General features: G+C 42.4%; 1 protein-coding gene across 2 annotated transcripts in view; it reads left to right on the forward strand.

Annotated features, from left to right (window-relative positions):
• FMO4 (flavin containing dimethylaniline monoxygenase 4) overlaps window positions 1–17,642 on the forward strand; it is a 41,234-nt gene that overhangs the window by 11,341 nt on the left and 12,251 nt on the right. For both annotated transcript variants that reach the window (XM_069545646.1, XM_069545647.1), the window contains exons 5-7: window positions 12,920–13,062; window positions 14,167–14,366; window positions 15,492–15,844. In XM_069545646.1, the coding sequence (XP_069401747.1) occupies window positions 12,920–13,062; window positions 14,167–14,366; window positions 15,492–15,844 (696 nt within the window). The remainder of the gene's footprint in view (window positions 1–12,919; window positions 13,063–14,166; window positions 14,367–15,491; window positions 15,845–17,642) is intronic.

Genomic DNA, 17,642 nt, shown 5'->3' on the forward strand with positions numbered 1-17,642 from the left:
ATTCAAGTTTAGTGATCAAGTTTAGGGCTCAAAACCATCAGATCTGTCATGAAAAAGGATAGGCTTTGAATTTTATCATTAAATTACAGGTCATTTGAATCAGAAGTGAACTGAAATTCAATAACTTAAAGGAAGTGACAGTATAAGGAAATTTGACAGAATTTTTTTAAGGAACTAGCCCAGAAATTATACATATAAAGAAATATTGTCACCCTTCAAGGTAGTCATTTCAGACTTCCCAAGTGGTCCAGTGGTTGGGAATCTGCCTGCCAAAGCAGGGGAATGGATTTGATCCCCGCTCCAGGAATATCCCATGTGCTGCGGGGCAACTAAAAGCCCACACACCACAACTACTGAAGCCCGTGCATCTAGAGCCCAGGTTCCACAACAAGTGAAGCCACTGCAATGAGAAGCCTGCGCACTGCATCCAGATAGTAGCCACTCTCACCACAACTAGAGAAAGCCCACCTGCAGCAGTGAAGATCCAGCACGGCCAAAAATAAAATTAATTAATTTTTTTTAAAAACCATCACAATAAGAATTCATCCACCTCCTGAACTATCCACACAAAGCAGTTTTAGAAAGTCCCCTTTGTAAATGCTTTTGATTCAATAGCACATTCTTTTTAATATACTCACAATTGGCAAAACTCCATCGTTTGAGGTCAAATGAGGATTACTAAAATGTAGCAAAGCTACTTTTCTTCTGTTACTTATAAGTGGCCCTAAAGGCAGTGGAGTATGAATTTTTGAAACTTCTCTGAGGAATGAAAAGAACTTTTAAGAAAGGAAGATGTAAAGAACAAAGTTTGCAAGCCTTAGCCAATAAAATATGAAATAAATCTGATGAACATAATCTCAAATTAACAAGATATTCTATTTTTTAAATGTGTTAGGGATAGAGGGAGACTTCAATATATAATTTTGCAATGAAGCAATGTTGTAAATAGTGGGCCAGCTTCAGGCTTGCTGTTAATCTAGGGGCTAAACAGACAATCACCTGGTACTAAAGGAATATCTAACTGCTGACTCATAACAATGTTTCTATGGGGAAAACTTTAATCAGAGAGGTAGGGGAGGAATTATCGTAATAGAAATATTGAGGTCCACCTCTGCTGCTGCTGCTGCTGCTAAGTCGCTTCAGTCGTGTCTGACTCTGTGCAACCCCATAGACGGCAGCCCACCAGGCTCCCCCGTCCCTGGGATTCTCCAGGCAAGAGTACTGGAGTGGTGTGCCATTGCCTTCTCCAATACATGAAGGTGAAAAGTGAAAGTGAAGTCGCTCAGTTGTGTCTGACTCTTAGCGGCCCCATGGACTGCAGCCCACCAGGCTCCTCTGTCCATGGATTTTCCAGGCAAGAGTACTGGAGTGGGGTGCCATTGCCTTCTCTAAGGTCCCCCTCTATTTTGCCCTAAAACCCAGATATTGGCGAAGGAAGAAACTCACACATACAGATTTTAGAGACTTGTCCTGAGAGGGGTTTTGGTTTATGTCCAGACTTTGGAAGAGTCTGTTACATGGAACAGCAGGACAGATAATCCCAATTTCCTCCATGTTTCCAGAGTGAGGTACCTTGGTGAGTGGATATGGTGTAAGGTTTCTGGGAAGTTCCAGTTTGCTGAGTCAGACACAACTCAAAGACCAAACAATAACAGCAATGGTTCCCTGCAAACAATGGCCCTGGATAAGTAGCATTTAGCATGATAGTTATGAACAAAGTTCTGGATCCAGACTGTGGTGCTATTTGCATAATCTTGGATAAACATAACCTGCCTAAGCCTCAGCAAAGTGGAAATACAAATTCCCATTTCAGAATATTGATGAGGATTAAATGTGAAATACTATGAAATATAGCCCCAAAGGAAAAAATAACCCAAAATATTGCACCTAGTTGGTGAATGGCAGGCAGAAACAGAATGTAAATCTGTTTCCTGTATGCAGATTCTATGATTTGACACTGATACAACAGGGCCTTTTCATACCTGGGCTAGACCAATACAACCATGAGACCCTAAAATCTAATAAATAATTTTGGCTCCTTCTTGGGTCCTTCAAAACATTACATGACAAACATGATTGTTTCCCAGAACATTAGCTTGCTTTATTACTGTTGTTGCTCTTGTTTTAGATATTTTAAAATACCAAGGGGGAAAAAGAGGGTGAGATGAACTGGGAGATTGAAATTGACATATATATACTATTGATACTATATATTAAATAGATAACTAATGAGAACCTACTGCATAGCTCAGGGAACTCTCCTCTTACTCTGTGCTCTGTCGTGACTTAAATGGGAAGGAAATCCAAAAAGGAGGGGTATATGTATATGTATAGTTGATTTGGGCTTCCCAGGTGACACTAGTGGTAAAGAACCCACCTGCAATGCAGGAGACATAAGAGACATGGGTTCTATCCCTGGGTCAGGAAGATCGCCGGAGGAAGGCATGGCAACCCACTCTGGTATTCTTGCCTGGGAAGTTCCACGGACAGAGGAGCCTGGCAGGCTATAGTTCATGGGGCAACTGAGCGACTTTCACATGACATGACATAGCTGATTCACTTTGCTGTAAGGTAGAAGCTAACAACATTGTAAAGCAACTATACTCCAATAAAAAGTTTTATAAAACAAAATTTAAAAATAAAACAGTATAATACAGAGCCTACAATAAATTCTCTGTAAACAACAGCTACTACTGTTATGAATCATATCCTTTTTGGTAAGTTATTATCCACTATCTGAAAACTGCTTGAAAGAAACATGTGATTCCCCAGATTAAGTGTTTCTCCCTCTTAGTTAAGTTATAACCCTGGCCTCAGTTATAACCTCAGAGAGCTGGACCCTCCCAGAGCCCACACAGGAATCACAGGACAGGGAGCACAAAGTCCAGCTCTGCAGGTCAACCTCTCATCATTCTTCTCTCTCTCACACTCAGAAGTTGTGTAAGAGTGACTCTTTAAACACATCAGTTGTAATCATTAGTTACAGATTAATGATCACAAATGCCTAGTTATATTTAATCAAGTATTAACAAATGTCATTGAACTTTGTCAGCGGTGTACGTGGACTTCAAATGCCTGGTCTTCCTTCTCCTAAGGTAGTCGCTAAGCATTTTCCAACACATAACATTAGGGTGATGAGTATAAGATGAATAAACCACAGCAGCAAAGTACTCCAGAGATATTTGGTGACAAGGCAAACCAAGCCTTATACCTCTCAGCAGAACCCCTTTTTCTGAATTAGTTGTTTTGATTTACCAAATAGATTCCTTTGAAGGGAAGGGCATTGCATTATTGACATAATCATTGATTTAGAATTACCTATGCATTCTACACTTTTTCTTGGGTGCCCTACTCAAGTAGGCAGTTATGGAGAATCTATTATTTGAAAAGCATTGTGTTAGATACATACAAAATCTATGAACCAAGGTCGAGCCTTCAGCAAGCTTCTCTCCAGCCAAACCCCAGTAAATGGCTTGAAGCCCCACTCTCTAATGCGTTTGAGGCACAGGCTTTTCCCTCTTCTCGAAACTCTCTAGTGCTTCCCCTTTCAAATTCCTAATCATCTTTCTAACGGCATTCTTTGGGAAAAAAAATTCACCTCCTCCAGGATGCCTGCCCTGGTTCAGTCCAGGCTGATGCCCCATGGGAGCCATTGTAACACCTCTTGTTCTATGAAGCAGTATAGAAGCATTCTTGTCAGCTGAGCCCCAGGGGCAGATGACCTGACTTCTCCAGGCACTGCTACTTACTGTATGGCCTTGGGCAAGTTGCTTAACCTCTCTGTGCCATTTTCTCAGCATTAGTAAAACTGAACCACAATATTGTTCACTTTGTAGAGTTGTTGTGAGGTTTAAATTAATTAACATATATAAAGTCCTTAGCAGAGTGTCTGGGACTTGCTAGTAAGGGCTGAATAAATACTAGTTATCTATTGTCTATTTACCTATCTCTTGCCCAAGGATGAACTCCTTGAGCTTAGAGACTGCCTTTTATCCTCACATCTCCTAAGCCTAAAACAGGAAACAGTGCCTTGAGTTGTACAATGTTGAAAGTAAAGGTCATGTAAGGTAGTTATTAACCAATTGTGTTTTGTCTTGTAACATGCCTGCAGGACTCATCTGTGGGGCTTGTCCTTCTCCTGCCCTTGGTTGCAATTGCAGGCTATTCCCACCAATTTTCTCCTCACTCTCAAATAATAAAAAGTCCTCTGTCATCTTTTTTTTTTTTAATTTTTATTTTTTGTCTTTGCCACATAGCATGCAGAATCTTAGTTCCTTAACCAGGGACAGGGATCAAACCCATGCCCCCTGTAGTGAAAGCAGAGTCCTAACCACTGGACCTCCAGGGAATTCCCCCAACTTCTCATTTTTATAACTGAAATATTCTATGTTCTGTAATAGTAAAAACTTGCAGTTACCTGTAATGGTGAGGTTTCTCCCCTTCCTCAGCCGGTGCCTGTTTTGTGCTGACTGTGGCCGTGGGAAAGAGATGGTGTGCTTGGCTACTGTCTTCCTCTGACTGTTCCTCTCTGTTCCTCTCTGACTCTCTTCCTCCTGCAAGTCCTTTGCCCACCTGCTCCAGTCTCTGGCACTTCCAGAATTGAAGTCAGGGGAAGGACATGAAGAAGTACAGGGGCAGGAAAGTTCTTTATTGACTGGCACCAATGAGGTGCTAGTTCTCTCAGCCCTCAGGGGTGTTTAAGATCCATGCTTTGTGGGATTCTCTCCAAGGCTCTGCTCCAGAGACTAGCCAGCCCCACTACTAAGGATCTCTCAGTGCAGCCCCTGTTAATAGACCAAGCACTCTGGGCTGCCCAGTTACAAGTCCTTCAATCCTAGCTTCTCCCCAGGTCATCTCCATACAAACTAGGTTAAGGTCTCATTGTCAGTCCAGATGGCTACCATGTGCAAAGTCCCTTTAAACTGCCATCACACAGGCTCTCTCCTACATAACTTTCATCTGGTCCACATGAAACATGCATTCCACACTGTCAGCATTTAAAAGAAAAACTTGTTACCAGTGCAGCAAGTTTTTCCACCACCCCTTGCAGGCAATTGCTGTCACGACCTGTCAAGCATGGGCCACACACCAGTCTCTGTGCTCCATAGATTCCAAGGGTCGAGGTCATACAGGGGTCTCCCGGAAGCCCCTCAAATCTGGCTTCATGTCAAGGGGACCGAAAATGCAACAGCACTTTAAATCCTTTCCTGAAAGTCTGCTGTTTCCAACCTCTGGCCACTTCGACTCAATCCTTGAAAGTGAGTAAGGGGCTAAGGATGACAGAACTGGTCTGCATACACCTGTGCAAATTCTGCCTAGCTGGTTTAGCAGGGCCCTAGAAAGGTGGCAACTATTGCATTTTGTTTTCAGCTTTGGGGTCCTCAGCAGGCAAAGACTCCCAATTAAAATACTGTGTTTTATATAGTAGCTCTTCAATAAATGTAATTGAATAAATGAATGAATCAGTGACTAGAGAATGATAAGGTGAGACAGTCTTATCTTTTTACATGAAAATTGCAAAAGTACTTGAAGTATTAGGGTGAGAGGCTGAGGAGTCCTCTAAAGTGCAGAGCCCCCCTTTCTGATTCTTTGTCATCTCACCAATCAGTGGGTCTGAAGGTCGCTGGCCCCATGGCTCTTGTTCCCTTTGCCACCTCTCATAATTTCCATTGCTGCCTCTGTGACCACTGACCCTTTCTAACTGGTCCCCAAGAAGGGTCCTCCTGCCTGGTGTTGCTTGGAGCCTAGAGACCAAATTCGGTTCAGAAGCACAGGAGGCTTTACTCTTTGATTGCAGAATGGAAAGGAGTGCGATCTGGCTGTAGAGAATAGCTCTCCAGGAAGGATGGATCATGGGCGGGGCTGCTTTGTAGAGTTCTGTAGTGGAGTTCTCCCCAGACGGGTACAGGCGTGATGTTCACGCTCCAGCTCCAGACTGCAGGGCGCAGCAGCACTTCTGCACGAGGCCCACCACCGCCAACATTTTGAATTCAGTGACGTGCACATGCTTCTGCATACACCCTGGCGCTGAGGAATCTGCACAGTTTAGGAGTGTGTTAGTCGCTCACTCATGTCCAACTCTGTGTGACCCCCTGGACTGTAGCCTACCAGGCTCCTCTGGCCATGGGATTCTCCAGGCAAGAATACTGGAGTGGGGTACCATGCCCTCCTCCAGGAGATCTTCCAGACCCAGGGGTCTCCCACATTGCAGGCAGATTCTTTACCATCTGAGCCACTGGGGAAACCCTTTTCATGCTAGGAGCTCAGGTCTAAAGGGCCAGGTTTGAGGCCTCTGCATGTGGCATCCTGTGAGCAAGTGACACTAGACTAGGCATAAAGGAGAAGAAAACAAGATTAGACTTTATCACCCAGAATGGGCTCTACCAACCACACATCCCTCCTCTGTCTTTTGTCCTGTTCCTCATCCTTGAGAGGTATTAGGGGCTCAGGTCTGTCTTCTGTGATTGCTTCCTGTTAATTCCAGGCATCCTCACAACCCCGAGTAAAGGACCAGAGCTTCTTTCCAGCTGCCTTTAGATGTGTTGATGGTCACCAGGCCTCAACCCTAACTGTTCGTATCACTGAGCGACAATTTGTCTAACCTTTTGGAGACAGAGGACACCAGACAATTTAACGTACATGGCCCAAGTATTAGCAAGAGCAAATTTTTCCTAATAATGCAAGTGTCTAGGTCTTTTGCCTGTAGGCAAGCATCCCCCAATGTGGAGGCTCATTGCTGTGGCCTCAGTTTTCCTGGCCATAGTTTGTTGTTTTCTGGAAGAGAAGCTTCAGTTCAGAGAGAGGTTCAATTGAGTAGGCTGGGGGCGGGGTGGGGTGGGGGGGCGTCTGTTGCCCCAGGGTGTCCTTCCACAGATTGGGGCTCGGGAACCTCTTCACTCAAGGGTGATGTGCCCACGGGGTGGTCCCCTGCAACTTCAGGGCAGAGTGTGGGTGTTAGGATCACCGAGTGGGGTCTCTTCCACTTAGGACTGAGCTGGTCTTGCAGGCTGCTGGTTTTCCAGGTTTTTAGGTGCACCCAGTCTCTTAACCAGAATGGGTAGAGAGCCAGGTCGGTGGGTGGGGTAATCACCTGGTTACCTACCTGGAGGGCATGCTAGAGTTGTTCCATTTCAAGCTAAGGTTTCCCTTCTTTGGGGCTGGGGCAGGGGTGGGGGCGGTGGGGGCGGGTGCTGGGTGGGTCTACCACACTAGAGTTCAAATGCACTTAACTCTAACTTATCCCTTGGGGCTAACCACAGAGGGAGTGGGCAATTGGAAGCTACCTAATCCAGTTTTCTTGAGCTTCCTGACACAGCTTGGCTAAGGCCCATTTCAAGCTCTGTTTAGATCTTTCTACTCTCTCCAACAATTAAGGCCTCCAAGCTAAACACAGGATTTGCCCATGGCACTCATTATCCCTTTCATCATTTGAGACACAAGGACCCTGGGAACCCAAACCTAGGAATTATTTCTGTTAATAATGCTTCTGTGTGTGTATGCTCAGTTGCTCAGTCATGTCTGACTCTTTGCAGGCCCAGGGACTGAAGCCCGCCAGGCTCTTCTGTCCATGGAATTTTCCAGATAAGAATACTGGAGCAGGTTGCCATTTCCTACTCCAGGGGACCTTCCTGACCCAGTAATTGAACCCACGTCTCTTGCCTCCTGCATTGGCAGGCGGATTCTTTACCACTAGTGCCACCTGGGGAGCCCTAATAATGCTTCTATCCACCCAGAAAAAGAGGCTACTCGCACCAAGAGATAGCTGAAACTGCTGGGTACTCTCGCCATGACAGTGAAATCAGCCCCCCGGTCTTCCCCAGGACATGTTCCTCGGGTCTGAACAGGCCTGATCTGGGGACCTCTCAGGGGTCTGGTGTTGGGGTTGTTCATTGTGCAGATGGGGCAGGTCTCAACTATCTGACTGACTATACTTCTCGTGCCAGAAGTGACCATGAACTCAGAGAACCAATTATATACCCGGAGTGAGTTCCTTGATGAGCCCCGCTGATGGTTTGAGAAGCTGCAGTCTGGGAAAAGAACTATTGCCTGTGTTCATTACCTAGCCAGCCGTGGCCTCCTAGATCTGTAGTGAATCCCCATTTCCAGGTGCGTCTAATTCTTCCTTTGTGCAGACTGAGGAATAATTGGATGGATCTGGCCTTTGAGGAATGGGGATGTGGGGGAATAGTTGCCAGGTTATTGGTTCTGGGTCCGCACTTTGGGCACTTGCACTCATCTTGTTGTTTCCCTTTATTACCTCTGCATTCTTCTCTTGGTGACCTCTACAGTGAGGCACTGCCATGTTTTTTGGAAGCTATACTGCTTCAACATGCTTAAGCCATTTTCACCTGTTTATTCTCTGCAGCAGACATGCCTCTTTCCTTCCAAATAGCCCCATGTGTGTAGGATGGCGTACACATCCTGGGATTCTGTGTGAACATCAAAGATCTTCCCCATCCCAAAGGCTCCAGCAAGGCCTTTTTGACAGAAGTCCCTGGGGGTAGGCTTCTCGCCTCTAAGACATAGGCCTGGGAGGTCTCTGCCTATCCTGCCAGGCTTTTTCCTTCTCTCATAAAACTGCTCCTGTCCATGAATCATTCCTCTTTGGCATGTGGGAGAGGCTCATTTCCTGGGTCGGGGCAACTGGAATAGATCATCTATGGCTTCTGTGTAATAATGCTCCAGGGCCCTGTTTCTGTGGGTAGCAGGGTAGCCGGATTTAGCCTGTCAGTTTCTTATGGTAACTACTGGATTGTCTAAAAGCATAGCCTGAATTTGAATTGACTTTCTGGGGACTAGCCAAAGTCTAAATCTGGTATGGGGTTCATATAGTGATCAGCTGACAAAATGTTAACTTTTCAGCTTCCTTTAGCCAGGTTATAGTAGCTGCTTCTGCTGGGAAGCAAAGAAGCCACCTCTTAGCAGTTTGATCTAATTGTTTAGAGATAGAAACCACCACCTGAGTAAGGGGTCCCCAGTTTTTGAGCAAATACCCCAAAGATGATTCCCTTTATCTTATGAATGTAAAGGTCAAAAGAGTTTAGCTAAATTTTAGAGAGCCAGAACAGGGGCGTAAAGTAATTACATTTTCAGTTCTTGAAAGATCTTTTCACATTCTGAATTGCATTCCAAAAAAATCATCCTTTCTTTTTAATTTTTCATAGAGTCCCGGCTATTAGACCACAGTTAGGAATCCAGACGTGGCAAAACCCAGCCATCCCCGGACAAACCCCTAAGCTATCTTCTAGTTTTTGGAGGGGCGAGGCTGCCAATGCTTTTTACACTTCTCTTACCTTCTGTAGGAATGAAGCCTAGGGGTCACCCTAGTGTGTGCTTTTTGAGCCTTTTTCTTGGATACCTTATATTCTTTATCCCCCAGGTGGTTCAAGGCGGTTACAGTATTTTTATCAAAGGCCTCCTCAGTAGGGCTGACAATCAGAATTTTGTCTACATTGGAGGAGTGTTGGTGTAGATCTTTTAGGTCTTTAGTTAAAGTCTATCCAAAGATGGTGGAGGAATTTTTGACCCTTTAAGGCAGGACTGCCCAGCAGTATTATTGTTTTCAATACAGGTAAAGCATCTTTTAAATCTGATACAGAATTCCAGGTCCCAGGGGACAGCAGAGTAACCAGCAGTGTGTAGTATTAAAGACTCAGTTCAGTTCAGTTCAGTTCAGTTCAGTCACTCAGTCATGTCCTACTCTTTGCAACCCCGTGAATCACAGCACACCAGGCCTCCCTGTCCATCACCAACTCCCGGAGTTCACTCAAACTCACGTCCATCATTTTGGTGATACCATCCAGCCATCTCATCCTCTGTCGTCCCCTTCTCCTCCTGCCCCCAATCCCTCCCAGCATCAGAGTCTTTTCCAATGAGTCAACTCTTCACATGAGGTGGTCAAAGTACTGGAATTTCAGCTTCAGCATCACTCCTTCCAAAGAACATCCAGGACTGATCTCCTTTAGAATGGACTGGTTGGATCTCCTTGCAGTCCAAGGGACTCTCAAGAGTCTTCTCCAACACCACAGTTCAAAAGCATCAATTCTTTGGCGCTCAGCTTTCTTCACAGTAGATGTATATCCTTGGTGGCTTCACTGATTGCCCTGAGGTCCTGTACCATATGTTATTTCCCACTGGGTGTCTTTAGGAGGAGAATGGAGGTATTATATGCTGCTAGGCATGTTCTAATAAGGCCCTGGACAATTAGGCTATGTGACAGGGCAGTACCGAACAAGATTTCCCAAGGGAGGGGGTACTGTTTTCTATTTGGCCATTTATATATACATTTTAGATGGATTATCATGAAACTGGCTCCTGCAGCTTATCCCACCCATCCCTGGGCTCAGACCTCAGATTTATTTCAAGGAGATTAACTTGTTCTGTCTGGGAAGGTTTGTCATCAGCCATTATTAACATTATCATCTTGTGCCCTTTGTCTAAGGGGACACCAATCTCCAATTTGTTTCCCATTAGGTGTATAGTAGCCCCCAATTTATTAAGATATCCCTTCCTGGTAGAGTATGGGGTATGTGGGAACATACAGAAAGGAGTGGGTGAGCCTATGATTGCCCACTTTACATTCTGATGGTCCTATGAATACCCATTCATGAGCCTTCCCTGATAGCCCCATAATTCTATACATCTTGTGACTGAGTGTTCCTGATTTGATGTTCAGAACTGAGTAGGTAGCATCAGTGTCAACTAAGAATTTGACAGGCTTTCTCTCTCTGTCAAATGTCCACTGGGGCTCCTGGGGGTCAGCTGGAGTGCCAGCTTAGCAGCTCCCTGCCCCCATCATTCTTCTTTTGTTTGGCATTCCCGTCCCATGACTCAGGATAAGTGGTAGTATAGATTTGGAGGCATTACCTGAAGCACCTGAAGGAATGCCAAAGATTTTCTGTAGACTCTTGATTGATTTCCCTAATCTTATTCCAATGCCCAGGTTTCTTTCCTACAGAAACACTCCTGAGTCAGGGGGTGATACTCAGAAACTTCCAGTTCTGCAGGATGCACCCTAATGAGCTGTCCTTCCATATGGCAGACATTTGGTTCCCCATAACTTAGATGTTCTGTTTTGGGTTTGTTTCAAACTATCAAGGGGAGCAGTTGAAGTGATTTGTTGGCACACAAATTCCACATGATTTGACATAAAAAGACTACAACTACTACTAAGACTTCCAGTTCAGGAAATTTGGAACCAGCACCAAACTGTTAACAGATTTCTCAAAAGACTAAAATGGGAGGTGTCAATATGGCCTGGACTCCAATCTAACTGGGGGTTAGACTGACCCTTTTGAGTCAGTCCCCAGCGATATTCCTGCCCCAAATCATTCAAGCCAATAAGAACGAGACCAAGTTAGATCAAAAGCAAAAGTAAGTTTTATTCTCTCATCAGAGAATGGAGATGTGTGAGACTGTGCTCTCAAGAACATCTTGCGCCAACAGGCCAGCTCTGGGGCTGCTTTATAGGTACCTCATCAGTAGGAAAGAGTGTGGAGTTCTTAAGGGTCAGGCACAGCCGTGCTGCTCATGGCTTCAGATCGTAGTGCCCAGTGCAGCATCTCTGCCCATGGTACCCTGCCACCATCTCGAATTGAGGCATCCTGCACAGCACTTCTGCACATGTTCTGCTGAGCAAAAGGATGAGGCACAGCCTTTTCACACTAGGAACTCTAGTCTGAAATGCTGGGCACAAGGCCTCTGCACAGGATATCCTATAATCAAGTGAAACTAGACTAAGTACAAAGGAAAAGAAAAAGGTTAGACTTTATTACTCAGATTCTACTTTTATTTCTTGGGAATTGTTAATGGACTTTGCCAGTGACGGCCACCACTGTAAATAGGTCTGCTTCCACTGTTACCACAATTCTTAGTTTTCTATGAACCCACAGTTTATGTCTGTTATAGATGCCAATAAGATAACTACCAAAAAAAAAAGATCAAGAGAAGAAATATTTGGTAGCCCTTTTCATATACAGTATATAAATATCATAATAGTGATACTTCTATTGACGATGTTTGGAGCTTGAAAGATCAGTGAGAAATACAAATATAAATAACAAAAGAATAAAGTATAAATAAGCATACAGTATAATAAAACAGTAAGTATATGAGTGCATGCTCAGTTGTGTCCAACTCTTTGCAATGCCGTGAACTGTAGCACACCAGCCCCTCTGTCCATGAGATTTCCCAGGCAAGAATACTGGAGTGGGTTGCCATTTCCTACTCCAGGGATCTTTCCAACCCAGGGACTGAACCCAAGTTGGCAGGCGGATTCTTTACCACTGAGCCACCTGGAAAGCTCAATAAGTGTGTGATAAAACACAAAGTAAAATAAGCGCTAAGTAACAAGCCTAAATAACAAGAGTAATTATTTACATGAAAACATGCTACAAAATTTCTTTTTGCAAAAAAGGAGTTTTAATTCAATCTGTAAATATGTTATTAATGTATTCATAAATCACATTCTGATAGAATATACTGTTGGGTAAAATAAAGCATCAACAATTTATTGGGTTGTCCAGTAAGTTTGTTTGGGTTTTTCCCTACAATCATACAGAAAAACCCAAATGAACTTGGCCAACCCAATGCTTCTTGTCTAGGATGTTCAGGGTCATGCATGAGATGTTTCTTATTATCGTCTACAGTAAGCTTGATTTCCCTAAGTAATTGCTTTAAAATGGAACACACAGAAATATAAGTTCTCCTCTGTTTTTATCAAGGCATTTTGTACTGTACCAATATCTGGGCTTACAGAATCCAGTGGGCTAGCAGATGGTATACTGATTCTACTTCCTGCAATTGGCAGCAGAAGCAAAGGGCTGCCATGTTTCCGAGATGTCCCTTTTCCCAAAGATTCTATGCCTACCAACTAAAGGAGTCATAACTCTAGATATTTCTGATCCCTCCTTCCCCTCAGGAATCCATAGGTTTAAAGGCCAGATCCTACACAGCCAAGAGTACAAGATGCCAGCAGGCTTTCAGGGCAAACGCATCTTAGTGATCGGTCTTGGAAACACTGGAGGAGACGTTGCAGTGGAGCTCAGTCGAACCGCATCTCAGGTACACCATCTCTGAATCTGCACTCCCGCCCCTAGATCACTTCTGGTGTCCGGAAGGTGGTATTCAAGGGTATAAAACACACTGTCCAAAATATGTGGAAATTATGTGGAACTGCTGAATTCCACATTTGCTAAATTATGTGGAAACAGGGTAAATGGGAAAAGAAAATCTTGAAAATCCATAAAGCCTTTTGTGATGCATGCTTTACACAACTGAACCATCTCCAAGAAGGGTCGAGGAAAACTGTATGGATGCCAAACCACTAGGTATTTTTCAGAGGAGCTCCTGAAACAAGGTCAAATGGACAAATTGCTCCACCCACATCAACTATCTTTCTTTTACATACTCTCAGTAATTCTGGAAAAACTCCCACATACAAAGAGAAAGGGGAGTTTGTTTTCTGAACATCTCTTCAATTAGGAGTCAGATTTATACTTTGTTTTGAGGTAAAAGCACCTCTTACTTTGCCCAAGATGTATACATAATGATTTTAGAAATCCCATTAGAAATCTTCTACTTTATCATAAGTTATAGAACAATGATTAGATATGGAAATAGTAGATTTTTATTTAATTCAGCTAAAATTGCTATCTCAAAACTCACTTTAAATTCCATATTATTTATGTAAAAAATTGCCTGATAAACAGTATGTATCTACTATTCTTTAAACATGATGAGATATTTAACTGATACATAGATTAGTCAAAGTGATTTATGAAAACAATAACAGCGGTTGGAATAACTAGTCATTTGTAGATAGTGTTAGTCACTCAGTCATGTCCTACTCTTTGCAACCCCATGGACTATAGACCACCAGGCTCCTTTGTCCATGGAATTCTCCAGCCAAGAACACTGGAGCAGGCTGCCGTTCCCTTCTCCAGGGGATCTGCCTGACCAAGGGATCAAACCCGGGTCGCCTGCATTGCAGGCAGATTCTTTACCAACTGAGCACCAGGGAAGCCCAGTCATTTGTAGATCTGTGTACAAATTCACTAGTCCTCTGTTGTTATAAGACCAGAATGTTATAAGACCATTTGAAATATACTGGAAAAAAAATACTACAAAATGATGTACCTGTATTTAGTGTTCTTGCCTTATTTTTAGGTCTTTCTCAGTACTAGAACTGGTACCTGGGTTATCAACCGCTCTTCAGATGGGGGCTACCCATTTAATATGATGGTTACAAGAAGACACCATAATTTTATTGCACAAGTTCTGCCCTCCTGTATTCTGAAGTGGATTCAAGAGAGGCACCTCAATAAAAGATTTGACCATGCGAATTATGGACTAAATATTGCTAAGGGGTATTGAATTATGTTTTTCATTAATGGTAAAGTTATTTAATCAATATTTCTCATTCTCTTTAATTCAGATCTTAAAATGTTCAATAATTGTGACTTTGCCTTCATTTATCCTTTTCTAAGCTTATTTTCTTAAGACAATGTCCATCAGTACCACAGAAGGTCTTGAAATAGGAGTATTCTCTGTCTGCTAGCAGACTAGTAAATGAAGAAAATGAAGGATGGAAACTTTATTTCCAGTTTGAAAATCAGGATTAAATTGGCCTTGAGTATTCTCAGGTTGGCTACCATTCACAAGTAAATGACAGCACCAGTGAGTACAGACGGCTAGCTCTCACTAACCTTTAATAAATGTCCACACTGGCTGAATGATTAGAGGTATGAATTGCCAAAAGGACTTCCTAGAATTATATATTTTAATATACATCTGTATAGACCTACACTTGGCAAGGAAAAAGAAAACCTTGGAAATGCATATAAAGTTATGATTTTTATTAAATGCTTGACCCAAATATTTTTTCTTTGGTAAGATGGCTTTCACTTAAGGAAAAAATGAATAACAATGAATGATTCAATATATAAATTTTATAGACATCATGTCTGCTGCAATTAGGTAGAATGATGCTCATATGAAAATATGAAAATGTTCATAATGAAAATATGTTCACTATGAAAATCCATTAGTAAATAGATACAATTTTTTTAATCCAGAAAGTTTTTTGCAATTTCCTCTTTGCCAAATGTCAATCTTTTGAGGCCTGGGTGATGTGAGATCCAAAACTGATTATCAAGTGGATTGTCATACACTTGATCCTGACATTGCTCCAGAAATTAATTTCAAGAGAGAGAGAATTTTAAACCCCACAGGAAAAAAATAGGTTTAGTCAATTTCTACATGCCTTCTACTGAGAGCAGGAAAACAAAGCTTGTTATAGAAAGAGCAAGTGGCAACTTGAGAATTGGCACTTGCTGTCAGTGACAACTTGAGAATTGACAACTTTGAATTAGACATTGGTCGATTTACTCCCTTGACTTGGCAGATAATTATTTTGAACTGACTAAATAAATCATTTGCTGAGTGTCTCATAAATATAGCTACAGTGAATAATTTTCTCCTCTGTGTCAAAGGAAAAAACCAAAAAAGATTGTGAATGATGAGCTGCCAACCTGTATCCTCTGTGGGACAGTCACTATTAAAACCAGCGTGAAGGAGTTTACAGAAACCTCTGCTGTCTTTGAAGACGGGACAGTGGAAGAAAACATTGATGTTGTGATCTTCACTACAGGATACACGTATTCTTTCCCCTTTTTCGAAGAACCTCTCAAAACCCTTTGTACAAAGAAGATCTTCCTATATAAGCTGGTCTTCCCCTCAAACCTAGAGAAGACGACATTAGCTATGATTGGCTTCATCAGCCTTACAGGATCCATCTTAGCAGGCACAGAGCTCCAAGCACGATGGGCCACAAGAATATTCAAAGGTACCTGGACTCTACTTAAAGCCCTGTGTGAACAACTGAATCTTGAAATCAGTCCCCTGAGATTTATCTAAAATCCAACAAATGTGAGCTAACGTACCATAAAATATCCAAAAAAATTTAATGAAGAATTACTTTTCTATGCATGTAATATTATGGTGACTGTGCTTATATCACTAATGTGTGTGGAAAAAAGAAGATTTGACTCTGTGGATAGGATAAATCTGGACAACAGAATAATCACACTTGCTGAGGAAGTACTCAGGATCCCGTTTTATTCTGCTGTAGTCAAATCAAATCTAGTCTAGTCTATTTACTCCTGTCTTTCCATTTATCACTAGCAGTAGAGTTTTATATTGCTTCTTAAGAAAGATATTGGGAGTAATATACACTGTGAATAAAGTTGGGGTCTAAGAAGGTAGTGACTTTTAAGAAATGCTCATAAAAACTGTAGACACTGGGCACTAATGGCTGTCAGTTATCACTGTCAGAACACAGGTGACAGAGTCAGGGCTGCCAGAGTCCAATCCCAGTCCAATCCCAACTCATTAGCTTTGCAAGAACCTCTTTAAATCTCAGCCCCTTTGTTAAAATGGGAATAACAAAACCTCTTTCATAAGGGTTTTGTAAAATGAATAATGTCTACAAAGCAATTAACACAGTACTTGGCACAGAGTAACTGCTCATTAACTGATAGCTGTTATTCTTACTTTTTCTATTGTTATCATACCTCTCCAGGGCAAGTTTTAGATTCGTAAGCATTGTAAAGAATTGGATTTGTATTATTACATTTGTATAATTATAAATAATAATCACAGTTGACCAATAGTTTGTTCGTTAGCAGAATTTTGCCCTTCATGAATAAAAATCATCAATAATTTATAAATAGCATATAATACAGTATTAAGTAGTACTGACTTCTCTCATACTGCACAAATGTAGTGTGTATCAACTATACTTTAAAATGTCCTAAATTGACAGACATGGCATTTTAATGGGGGGATGGGGAGTAGAGGGAGGAGAAGGTGATTAGGAATCTCATTTATTTGTATTACACAAAAAATCCCATGGCCTTTTATTAAACTATCCAAATGATTATTTAAGGCAAATTAAAGTGCTTTTACAGCATTTTCCAATTATATTAAAAACACAGAAAACTCTTAAGTACCTGGGTTTGGGGGAGAGGCTTAATTTTTTTTTTTAATTGGAGAATAATTGCTTCACAATGTTGTGTTTGTTTCTGCCATACAACACTATGAGTCAGCCATAAGTATATATATATTCTCTCCCTCTTGAGCCTCCCTCCGACCCCCTCAACCCCATCCCACCCCTCTAGGCTGTCACAGAGCACCAAGATGAGTGCCAGTTCCCACTGGCAAATTCCCACTAGCAATCTGTTTGACATATGGTAATATATGTTTCAGTGCTATTCTCTCAATTCGTCCCACTCTCTTCCCCTGCTGTGTCCACAAGTCTGTTCTCTATGTGTCCCATTCCTACTCCAAAAATAGGTTCATCGGTACCATTTTTCTAGATTTCATATTTATGAGTTAATATACAATATTTGTTTCTCTTTCTGACTTCCTTCACTCTAAATAACAGGTTTCAGGTTCATCCACCTGGGCTGGGATGATCCCCTGGAGGAAGGCATGGCAACCCACTCCAATATTCTTGCCTGGAGAATCCTATGGATAGAGGAGCCTGGTGGGCTACAGTCCAAGGGTCACAAGAGTCAGACATGACTGAAGCAACTTGGCATGCACACATGTACCTCACTAGAGCTGATGCAAATTCATTCCTT

Source organism: Ovis canadensis, chromosome 12, assembly GCF_042477335.2.
Source record: "Ovis canadensis isolate MfBH-ARS-UI-01 breed Bighorn chromosome 12, ARS-UI_OviCan_v2, whole genome shotgun sequence".
Taxonomy (NCBI): domain Eukaryota; kingdom Metazoa; phylum Chordata; class Mammalia; order Artiodactyla; family Bovidae; genus Ovis; species Ovis canadensis.